General features: G+C 38.2%; 1 protein-coding gene across 2 annotated transcripts in view; it reads right to left on the bottom strand.

Moving 5' to 3' along the window:
* fhip1a (FHF complex subunit HOOK interacting protein 1A) overlaps nucleotides 1–12,280 on the bottom strand; it is a 99,167-nt gene that overhangs the window by 52,871 nt on the left and 34,016 nt on the right. Inside the window, exons 2-3 of one of the 2 annotated variants that reach the window (XM_008111978.3) lie at nucleotides 2,109–2,298; nucleotides 564–773 (exon numbers count right to left, since the gene is read on the bottom strand). In XM_008111978.3, coding sequence (XP_008110185.2) covers nucleotides 564–668 — 105 coding nt within the window. In that variant the 5' untranslated portion in view covers nucleotides 669–773; nucleotides 2,109–2,298. The remainder of the gene's footprint in view (nucleotides 1–563; nucleotides 774–2,108; nucleotides 2,299–12,280) is intronic. The other variant, XM_008111977.3, reaches the window with a different exon arrangement.

The following is a 12,280-nucleotide window of genomic DNA, read 5'->3' as shown; positions in this document are numbered from 1 at the left end:
CTAACAGCTGGTAATCTAGCTGGAATTTCTGGGAGTTATAGACCAAAACACCTGGGAACCCACAAGCTGAGAACCACTGCGGCCGATATTTCGTCAATCCGTGTAGATAACACTGGATTAAAAAGCCACGATCTTTCAAATATGAAGTCTATATTACAGAACATATGTTACTTTAATGGGTTTTGAACAACCTGATCATGCACAGAATTGCATCCAAATGCTGAAACAACTGAGCTGTCTTCTTAAATTTCACAGTGCTTCAAAACACAATAATTATATATTCCAACCTGTATTTCATTTGCAATGGAAATTAGATTTCCTTATTCAGTCTCTAGTCTATACAACAGTTATATCTCTATCGTTGTAAGCTAAATAACAGAGGATCAGGATTCCACAGTTCACCAGAACAGAATAAACAAAGTGTACTTCAGTGTCACCAACCAGCCATAATATGGGAGTATCCTTCATTTTGGAAATATAGATTGTGTCTAAATGTTTTTCAGAAAACGTATTCTTGCCAATTTTAGATAAATAAGACAATAAAAGCTTTCATGAGTTGTTACCTGTGCCCAATGGGTTTTAAAAACTATCATGCATGTCTCTGGGTCAACTCCTTCTAGGCTCACAGCCTGATGGTTTTTCTTGCAACTTGTAGCTGTGGACATCATCAACTCTCCAAAAATAAATTCAACTAGGCCATGTTAAATTCCCTGTGAAGCTAGTGTAGTCAATCACTGAATTACAAGTGTCAGGTATGAACAGACATTTTTGATCTGAAAGAAAAAAACAAATAAACTCAGACAAATAGCACAAAAGATGGGTTGCTGTGAGTTTTCCAGGCTGTTTGTCCATGTTTCAGAAGCATTCTCTCCTGACGTTTCGCACACATCTATGGCAGGCATCCTCAGAGGTTATGAGGTATGCCAGGAGGGAATGCTTCTGGAACATGGCCATACAGCCCACAAAACTCACAGCAATCCTGTGATTCCAGCCATGAAAACACAAGCATAAAAAATTAAGAAGAAAAAAACAAAATAAAATGAAATATTTTCAGTTTCAAAATTACCATTCAGTAAGCTCTCAGTAGTCATGGCTTTTGTGTATCTACAATTCAACCATCCATGGCTTGAAAATATATTTTTTTAAAAATTCAGAAACTAAAACTTTATTTTTCCATTGTATATAAGAAATACCATTTCACTACACCATTGAATATCATGGGAGTTGAACACACACATAGACTTTCATATCCACAGAGGTCCTGGATTTCAAACCCAGTGGATAATGAGATCTACTATATCTACTATACAAGGATTCATATTTCCACTAAACACTCCACAAGGATGACTATTCATATCTCTTCACTGTATATGACCCTGAATTCCATGCAATTCCAATAGGTTGCGGGTCGCACACTGTTGAGGACCCAAGCGGCAGAATTTGGTGGGGAAGGAGTTGCAAAGCTCATTCATCGCTATGATAAGTGCCTAGATTTGAATGGCGACTATGTTGAGATGTGGTATTTGGGTGTGGCTTTCAACTGCATATGGTAAATGTTTTCTCCTATACTTTGTTCATTTTTCATTCCAAAACATAATCTACTTTCTGGATAACCCTCGTATTATTAAACTAATCCCCAAGTCTGCCACAGTGGCCACTCCTTGATCTATGCTCTCCATGCAGCACATTATAGTGGAGGAGATATTACCAAAAAAAGATACCGTTCTCTTTTAAGTGAATTGTAAGACGAAGCACAGATGGAATAGAGTTATGTTCTTGGCTTAAAGAGAGAAGTTCTTTTGATAAGTCTTTGTGTGTGATATGGATTGTAAGAACATAAAAGGGAATAATAACTGAATTTAGTATACATGAAATACATTATCCCTTTCCCTTCATTTTCTTTGGTTACTAAGCAATACAAGAATAGAATACACCAGCAAAGTTGAAAGCTTTTTAAAATACCTGACACAAAACAGCTATTCATTCAGAAACACTTGACTTTTCTTGTTAATAAGAACAAACTGTGTGAAATTACATTACGTTAAACTCGGGGTGCAAGCATCACAGCTTTTACCAATGCCACTATAAAAAGAGAAAATAATGCCTACATTTAAACAAAGTACAATTTTCTTCTGATAAATCTCACAGCACATGCAAACAACATGCTGGGCTTGAAGGCAATGGCTGCAGTGCAGTCTTCACACTCACATTGCTCTTTCCTCTCCCCACTTCTTCGCTGCTTCCCCTCCAGCTGTGTAAGCTGCTTTCACTCCATGGCCACTGCCATTCCAGAGAGCCCTGAAATACAATTTGGGATTCATAAGGAAAAACGAAGTAGCAAATTTTTTTGAGTGCATCCAGTCTTGAGATGAAATCCACCACAGTTTTAGTTTACCATTTCGGTTTTTATGATACTGCAAAAGGTGGACATTCTGTTCTACACATTCACAGCACAACTTAAATTCTCAATGTGTAGCCAATGTTCAAATAATATGGCATAAAAGAACAGTTTTCCCAAGCATCAAATGATCAGCATCTTAAAATCCATTTAGTTCTATACTATAATTAAGTCAAATGTATACCAGTTTACCTGTCCAAACATATCTCCTTCTATAAACCATCTCGGAGTTTAAGATCATCTGGGGAGGCCCTGCTCTCTGTCCCGCCCTCTTTGTAGATGCAATTGGCAGGGACAAGAGACAGGGCCTTCTTGGTGGTGGCCCCTCAGGTATGGAACTCCCTCCTCAGGGAGATTAGATCAGTCCCCTCCCTCCTGATCTTCCATAAAAAAAGTGAAAACATGGCTCTTTGACCAAGCCTTCGGAAATCTGGTGCAATAATGGATATAAAAGATATAGATTTGACCAATGGAACGGCCCAGACTATGCGCTTGGATCACATGATTTACTCTGTTGTCAGAGTTAAATGTTATGGTTTTAATTGTGACTTAATTGTATTTTAATGTTTTATTATCTAACTGACGCTTATGTACTTTGTTTTTAAAGGCATTGAATTATTGAATCCCCTCCGGGGTGAGAAAGGAGGGGTAAAAGTATCGTAAATAAAATAAATAAATTTTCCTGTACATGTTTGGGATATACTTTGACCACATTGGCAAATGTCTGTAATAATGCAAATACATCAAGAATATAGAACCGATGAAAGTAGTATATGCATGCTTCTGCAAGATCAATTTAAGAAGATATACCATAGCAATATATAATTTATATTACTGTCATTATAGCATTCAAAATGTTATATGGTGTCCAACAAAATCAGTTCAATCTACAATAGTTGTAAACATTCCAGGAAAATTCAACCATCACAAGAGAGATTCTATTTTTAATATTTTAGACCCTACCGCAGACTCAGAATTAAAAGAGAAGATAACACTTGTTTTAAATGTATGCATGTTTACTTTGTTGTTAGTTGGTTTCTAACAAATGTTGGATTTAGGAAATTTCATTCATTGCGGTTTTAAAAGCTTGTACTGTGTAGAGCTCTAGGGTACTTTCTGACTATGACAAGAATTTGAATCTATCGCGGGAAATAAAAAATCTTCACATACAAAGCAGTTTTTTCAGATATTATTGTGTTTCACTCAACTACCTAGAGTCAAATAAATGCAAAATATCTACAGGGGTTAACATATTCCACTCAAACACCCAGGGCAGAATAAGCAGAAAATAAATGCAAAAAAAAAAATCCAGAGAACCAGCATTCTTACTTTCTCAGGCTATAAGGAAGGCAATGGACACTCCTATGAGTCAAACTTGCCCAAAAAAAAACCCTATGATAGGGTTGTCATATATAACAGTCAATATAAGGCACAAAACAACAATGACCATCAGAAAAAAATAGAATAAAACATGCACTTTTTGTATGGCAGATATCCTGAACCCAATGAATGTCAATGTCTCATATGAAAAAAAATTAATTTCTTCCAAATGGGGCAAAAAAGATTACTTTGGTCCCAATACAAGACCCTAGAATCCTAGATGATATAGAAACAATGCTGTAGCTAAAAAGCTAGATTTCTTTGTCAAGTTTTTGTCCCTGAAGTCTTTGACTTTGGTGGTAGAAAGGTTAAAATTTATGAGACCAATTTCTGAAGTTTAGATACAGCACAAATGACGACTACGGGACTGGGTGTTCTGTTTTTAACTGTTTGAACTGTATTTGTTTTATCTATTTTTACTGCTAATGTGTTGTATTGCATATTTGCATTTACAATGTGGCATTGAATATTGCCAAACTGTAAATCGCTCTGAATACCCTTCGGGGTGAGATAGAGCAGGATAGAAATATAGCACGGTAGTCTCCCTTATCCAACCTTCGCTTATCCAACATTCTGTATTATCCAATGCAGCCTGCCTTTTAGTAGTCACTGTCAGTGTTTTTGTAGTCAATGTTTTCAATACATTGCAATGTTTTGGTGCTAAATTCATAAATACAATAATTGCTACATAACGTTACCATGTATTGAACTGCTTTTTCTATTGATTTGTTGTAAAACATTATGTTTTGGTGCTTAATTTGTAAAATCATAACATAATTTTATGTTTAATAGGCTTTTACTTAATCCCTCATTATCCAACATTTTCGCTTATCCAACGTTCTGCTAGCCCGTTTATGTTGGATAAGCGAGACTCTACTGTAAATAAATACATACATACATTTAGATACAATTAGGCAACTACCAATTGCAGAAGCTAATTTCTAGTCCCAAGTAGAGCAGACCAACTAAAACAGTGAGATTTAAATGCATGCTGACTTACTAGCCAACAACAGATTTGATGGGTCTACTCTGCTTGGAACTAGCCACTCTATTTAGTCTAATGTTGGAAAATGGCTACACTGTAAATCTACTTTTGCACATATTCGACAACAAAAAATGCCTTGAGGACACTAAAATGTTCTCTCCTCATTTGTGAGGGTTAATGGATATGGCACAAGGGATGTGTCTTGTTATGTAAGTGCTATATATTAAGAACTCTATTTCACACATAGCTCTTGATAACCTATCTTGAAAGCAGTCCATCTTAATTATACTGTAGCATGACAAGAATGTCAATTAAAACAGAATGTGCTGATTTAACAATTGTACTTGACATTATGAAGAACAAAGTTAAAAAGCTCTGCAACTACAGAAAAGTAAATGTGCACTGCTTCACCTTCATAATAAACCCAACAATAAATTTTAGAGCAAAATAATTTCACCAGTCTGTGTTAACAGACAATAACATTTTATTGACATGAATTCTACATTTATTTCTAACATATCAATACAACTTTTTTATTCCTTGAACCATGCAGTACAAGAGGAGGGTTCCATGTCTTCTATAGGCAGATTATTCCATAGCTGAATTCCTCTTCAAGTGTTTAAACTAAATGTATTGTTTACAAAAAACTGAAAATAAGCCATACATATATTATTTATTCTATACTTGAGGAAGAAGAGGAAATGAAAGGGAAGCAAACCTGGCTTTGCATGAGACAACCCAGCAAAAGCAAAATGCCTTGGTCTTCTTTCACAAGAATAAGCTGACATTGTGAAGACCACATGTAGTATTTTGTTCCTTATGAGTTTTAGGGAATAGAGAATGGGTTTTGTAGCAAGAACTAGGGAAAGGTGGTTTACCTTAAAAGAGGCTGAAAATGTCCAACTGTACCCAGGCTCTATGAAATCTGATGGAATTTTCCCAGCACATGAACTTGGCAACTTGACTTGGCAACACCAAACTATTTTAGAGTGTATGAGTTCAGTGATCTTGTCTTTTCAGATTCTGGTCTATTTGGATGAAATTTTACTATACTATTGTATGTAATGGGACTTCAACATCCATGGATTTTGGTATCCATGAAATGTCCTGGAACCAAAACCAGAGGAAACCAAGGGATCATTATAATCTTTAATTATCTGTTTACTCAATGATGACCTTTCATGGATAATAAGTGAAAGCACAGAGTGGCTCAAGCTACTTTCTAAGAGGCAGTTATGAAGTCATCTTCAAAGAAATCTTCCTTGGATCTTAAGGACTATTAACAGTTAGTGGATCATATTGATACTACCACTGGGAAAGCCACCATAGTGAGGAATGGCCCCTCAGGTAAGACTGATCATTTGGACTCATCTCAATCTACATTCAGGCTTGATTTTGATATACAGACCATTTTGGTTGCTCTCATGAATGACCTCATTGTCTTAATGAAGGCAGATGAATTATGTTGATTCTCCAGGATATGTCAGGGGATTTCAATATTATTACTAACTTGGTATACATTTGGATAGGCTCTGGGTACTGGATGCAGCATGTTTCAGTGCTACTAATTCCAACTTGGAAGGACAATTTCAATGCTTGGCTCCTGAGGTTATGATTATATTATTTCTGGTCATCTGTGCTCTTTAATGTCTATGTCAGTGGTTCTCAATCTGTGGGTCTCCAGATGTTTTGGCCTTCAACTCCCAAAAATCCTAACAGCTGGTAAACTAGCTGAGATTTCTGGAAGTTTTAGGCTAAAACACCTGGGGACCCACAGGTTGAGAACCACTGATCTATATCAAGAATGGGAAAAATCCATCCCACATGACAGATATGGCCTGCAGTAGATTATAATCTATTCTGCCCCATGCTCTCCCATCTGACATCTCCAATCACTGATTGGATAGATTCCCTTCATCCCCCCCATGCTACAAGTGAGGCTTTTAAAAGACCATCATATGTGTTAATTGGGGATTTATAAACCCTCACTGTAACGTGATTTCCAGAAAACAAATGGATAATGCATAATCCCTCCCAACCCATCTCTCCATCATTACAATGAAAACTTTTGTAACACTGGCATTAGCAACATCAAAGGAAGCTTTTCAAAACTTTATTACTGCAGGAGGATTAATGTGCATGGATCCAATCAATCACATAGGGGTTACATTTCCATAGAGTTTATGTTTGCACACAACATTTGTTTTATACAAAATTTGCATTTTTTTCTCTTATTTCTGTTCTGATAGTCAGCAGATACCTTTCTATTACATACATTGCTGCAACGTTGTATACACAAGCTACTAATCATAATTCATAATAATCATTCACCACACATACTATCTATTTAAACATGAAAAGCTTTAAAGAAAATCCTCTAATCACCCTCAAATCTCTCTTTTCCAAAGTTCCTTCCTTCTCCCCTATTATTTTGCAAAATCAGAGTGTCTTGAAAAGGCTTTGCATACCACAAATTCATCACATAAAGAATATATTAAACCCTTGTGCCGGCCAGACTGCTAACTTGAAGGTTGGGTTGCTGACCTGAAGCTTGTCAGTTCGAATCCGTGAGACGGGGCGAGCTCCCGTCTGTCAGCTCTAGCATGCGGAGATATGAGAGAAGCCTCCCAGCAGGATGATAAAACATCTGGGCAATATCTCTGTAGATGGTCAATTATCTCACACCAGAAGCAACTTGCAGTATGTTCTCAAATCGCTTCTGACATGATAAAAAAAATCACGTACAAACTGTATGTCTTTTCTAAAACAGCAGGAAGTGAGATGTTACGACGGTACCTAATAGTGATGGCACTTAGACATTTTCACAACAAGACAATGATATAGGTTCAATGCACACAGGGACATGAAGGCAGGGCTGGCACCTCCACACTCCTTTTGCCCTCACATATACAGGAGAAATACCTGAATGATACAGGGGAAAATACTTCTTCATCCAAAAGAGAACAAAGCCATTAAAACATTATAAGGAGCCTCCGGCAGCCTAGGGGATAAAAGCCTTGTGACTTGAAGGTTGGGTTGCAGACCTGAAAGCTGCCAGGTTCGAATCCCACCCAGGGAGAGCGTGGATGAGCTCCCTCTATCAGCTCCAGCTCCATGCGGGGACATGGGAGAAGCCTCCCACAAGGATGGTAAAAACATCAAAACATCCGGGCATCCCCTGGGCAACACCCTTGCAGATGGCCAATTCTCTCACTCCAGAAGCAACTCCGGTTGCTCCTGACACGAAAAAAAAATTGTAAATAATGAAGTCCACTCTTTTAAAAGTCATTGGACTACCACTTTCATCATCCCTTCCTAGTGTCTGCATTCAAACATCACATGGAGCACTACAACTGCTCGCTTTTGGTCTACAAGATTACTTGTGACATTGAGACCTAAGGCTCAGAAATAGTGTGGGCATTCTGCAAAATATACAAATGCAAAAGCACATATTGAGTGAATACACTTTTTTTCCCTTTCTATTTTGTGTTGATTTTTTTAAAAACTCTATAAGCTATCAATGGAATGGGGGCCCCTGGTGGCACAGTGTGTTAAAGCACTGAGCTGCTGAACTTGCAGACCAAAAGGTTCCAGGTTCAAATCCCGGGAGCGGAATGAGCGCCCGCTGTTAGCCCCAGCTCCTGCCAACCTAGCAGTTCGAAAACATGCAAATGTGAGTAGATCAATAGGTACCGCTCTGGCGAGAAGGTAACGGCGCTCCATGCAGTCATGCCGGTCACATGACCTTGGAGATGTCTATGGACAATGCCAGCTCTTCGGCCTAGAAATGGAGATGAGCACCAGCCCCCAGAGTCGGTCATGACTGGACTTAATGTCAGGGGAAACCTTTACCTTTACCTATCAATGGAATATAAGCTACCTATCAATGGAAACATACTGGCTAGTCAAGAAATAAAATTAAATGTTTTTAAAATATGGAAATGAGATTCAAGGCCTATGAAACAACAGACTTTAGGATTTCTAGGGTGTACTGGCATAATTACAGTGATAAGGTTCCACATTTAATTCCAGTAGTGTTTTTAAATTCATTCTATTGTCTTCCTCTTTTAAGACACCATTTTTACAAAAAGCATTAGAACATTATTATAAACACTCAGATTACTGCTGTGTTGTTAAGTACACAGATCACAACTCCTTTGGTTTTTTCCAGCTTCTCAGAGAGATTTCCAGTACTCAATACTTAAAAAAGAGCACATAACTACCACTGGGACAAAGGGAAACTGAGATGTAGCATATTCAGAGATAATACCGCTAAGGTACTTCATGAACACACTGGTGCTTACTTACACCTTGAGTTATTAACTTCATTATTAATTATTAAAAGTATTGTTTAAAGCCATTGGGGTAACTGGCCTAAGGGAAACTAGTTTCTCTTAGCAATTTTTTTCTATAGGACAATCATACATCCACTAACAGTGTGCAATGTTCTCTTATGGGCTACATTTTGAAACAGTTCTTGTGCAATAAAGTGCTGGAAACTTCCTTTGATAAATACTTAATATTATACATAATAGATACAAAAGCACAACACCAAAGAGAAAGGTAAACCAAATGGTACTAAAGAGCAGGATATAGTATGAGTCAAATTATTTTCTTCTTAGGAAGTATTCCATTTAGTAAGAATTATTTCAACAAGTGAAGTTCATTTTGTGGGATGGTTATGCTTAAACAGACCGAAATACCTTATACCAGATTCCCACTTCACAGAATGTTACAAGTCACTTCTGGTAACATTGCTCCAGTGTAATCCCACTGGAGCATTGCAGCACACCAAAATACCTGGGAGTTACCTGGATCATGCTCTGACTTACAAGAAGCACTGCTTGACCATCAAGCCAAAAGTGGGCGCTAAAAATAACATAGTACGAAAGTTGACTGGCACGACATAGCAATCACAACCATACATAGTAAAGACATCTGCCCTTGCGCTTTGCTACTCTGCTGCTGAGTACCCATGCCCAGTGGAACACATCTCACCACGTTAAAACATTGCATGTGGCTCTTAATGAGACATGCCGCATTATCACAGGATGCCTATGCCCCACACCACTGGAGAAATTATACTGCTTAGCCGGCATTACACCACCTGACATCCACTGGGAAGTAGCAGCTAGCAATGAAAGGACCAAGGCATTGACATCTCCGGCCCATCCCCTGTTTGGATATCAGCCAGCACACCAACGCCTTAAATCAAGAAATAGTTTTCTAAGATCTACAGAGATACTCGCAGGAACACCTCAGCAAGCAAGAGTCCAAAAGTGAAAACAAGGATATCCACAAATGCATACCCTGTATTACAATGGCAAACCTATATGCAAAAAAGTATTACAAGAGCTGAAAAACTATTAGGCAAAGGTATACATCCAGCAAGTCTATATGGACATAGCAGTACACTGTATTTGGAACAAAACTAAAATGTATAACCCTAAACATTGGTATATTTTCAAAGAAACTGTTTCAAGGTTTTGTTACAAAAGTAGGCTTTTAAACAGGAGTGGGCAACTATGAAAGGGATTGAAACCATTACATCTTACTCACATTTTAAAACACAATTGCATGTTAGTTTGAGCTATTTGGAGCCTTTTGGGGACACGTGAAAATATTTTATTAAAGTTTTGAGGATCTGCAGTTTTGGGAATTTCTTAGGGCAGCTTCAGAGACTACAAATTGGGGGTCCTAGGGTGTATGTGGCCCACACGCTTTACTTTCCCCATCTCTGCTTTTAGGACAATAAAAAGTCCTAGTAAATATCATGCCAGTAAGGTAAATCAAGAGATTTACCTTGGCAGTTGAATGTGCAGCTGAATGTGTAGTTTCTCTGTTGTTTGCTTTCATTTTCTCCATCCTATTACATTTCAAATTGGGTTGCTGTGAGTTTTCCGGGCTGTATGGCCATGTTCCAGAAGCATTCTCTCCTGATATTTTGCCCACATCTATGGCAGGCATTCTCAGAGGTTGTGAGATATAAACCTCTGAGGATGCCTGCCATAGATGTGGGTGAAACATCAGGAGGGAATGCTTCTGGAACATGGCCATACAGCTCAGAAAACTCAGCAATCCAGTGATTCTGGTCATGAAAGCCTTCAACAACACATTTCAGTTTCTCTCATTTCAACAATAATTAGATTTTTTTTCCATGAGTGAAAGATGATCAAATAAAATACTCATAAATTTTACAAACTCTAAGGATGAAGATGCCAAGGTTATGTGCAGTAGTCCTAAAACCCAAGTGCTTTTTATTTCTGTCACCACCATCCTCTCCTCCCATTAATAAAAAGGAAAAAGTCCTAAGTTTTGGAAGCTTAGGCTACTATGGAAAGTGGATTTGTTGGAATAAAGTTTCAGATCATTTGCAGAGTACATCTGAGAAATCTACGTGTCTCTTATTTAAAGCACAGTACCTACCTGAGTTGCTAACTCTTACGAAAAAGCCCAAGATGCCTCACATGTTTCTGCAAGTGAATCAGTAGACTGGACTATTTTTAAGTATGCATAGAATTCACAATATAGCAACTAAACCCCTTGGAGACATCAACCCTTGACCCAGAATCGGAAAAGTGGAAGAAAGTATATTATCTCTCGAAACAATGTTTCTTTGAGAACTGAACGCATGAATTTTAAATGTCTGATATGGGCAGCAGTGGTTTCTTACGAGATAAAATTTTATAGTGATTGAATAGTGTGTCAATGGATAAAGCTGCATGGCCCCTAAACAGAATATACAGGAAGCATCTTTGGAAAAGCAAACAGAAGCAGTTATAATAATGTTAAGGCCTTCCTCATACCACAAAACAGTAACTATATTTCACCTGTATAAAGACAACACTTCTTTTTTGCTTGTACCATCTTTAAAATGCAAAAGAAAGCAAGAAGCAGCAACAAAAAAGGTGGGTGTGGTACGCTATATAGTAAAGGTTTTCCCCAGGCATTAAGTCTAGTCACGTCTGACTCTGGGGGTTGGTGCTCATCTCCATTTCTAAGCCGAAGGTGCATGGAGTGCCGTTACTTTCCCGCCGGAGCAGTACCTATTGATCTACTCACACTTGCATGTTTTCGAATGGATAGGTTGGCAGAAGCTGGGGATATCAGCGGGAGCTCACCCTGCTCCCCGAATTCGAACCACCGACCCTTCAGTTATATCAAAATCCATAAATTTGCCTGCAAACCTGCCTTTAACCTATACATGAGCCCAATTTCATGAGTGTCATCCTTGCCCTTAAGCACTAGAAGAAACAACAGTTGGAGTACCTCAGGCGACACCATGCAAATTTCAGTTCTCACTAAACAGTCGTCCCTCATAGTGTGCCATTCATGTCAGGATTACTACTCATTCAGCATTACACACTTTGTGGCTTGTACTGCTTTTTAAAAGGTAAGAATGAGAATTATCTCACGCTTGCCCCCTTTGACTGTTATGCAGCATCTGCCGGCAGTTCCATCCAATGAACTGCCTAACTATCAAAAACTGAAGGAAAAAGAAGATCCCTTGCTGCAAG

This window comes from Anolis carolinensis, chromosome 5 (genome assembly GCF_035594765.1).
Source record: "Anolis carolinensis isolate JA03-04 chromosome 5, rAnoCar3.1.pri, whole genome shotgun sequence".
NCBI classification, from domain to species: Eukaryota; Metazoa; Chordata; class Lepidosauria; order Squamata; family Dactyloidae; genus Anolis; species Anolis carolinensis.
The sequence above is the reverse complement of the archived record's forward strand: the minus strand, read 5'-3'. Positions and strand labels throughout refer to the sequence as shown.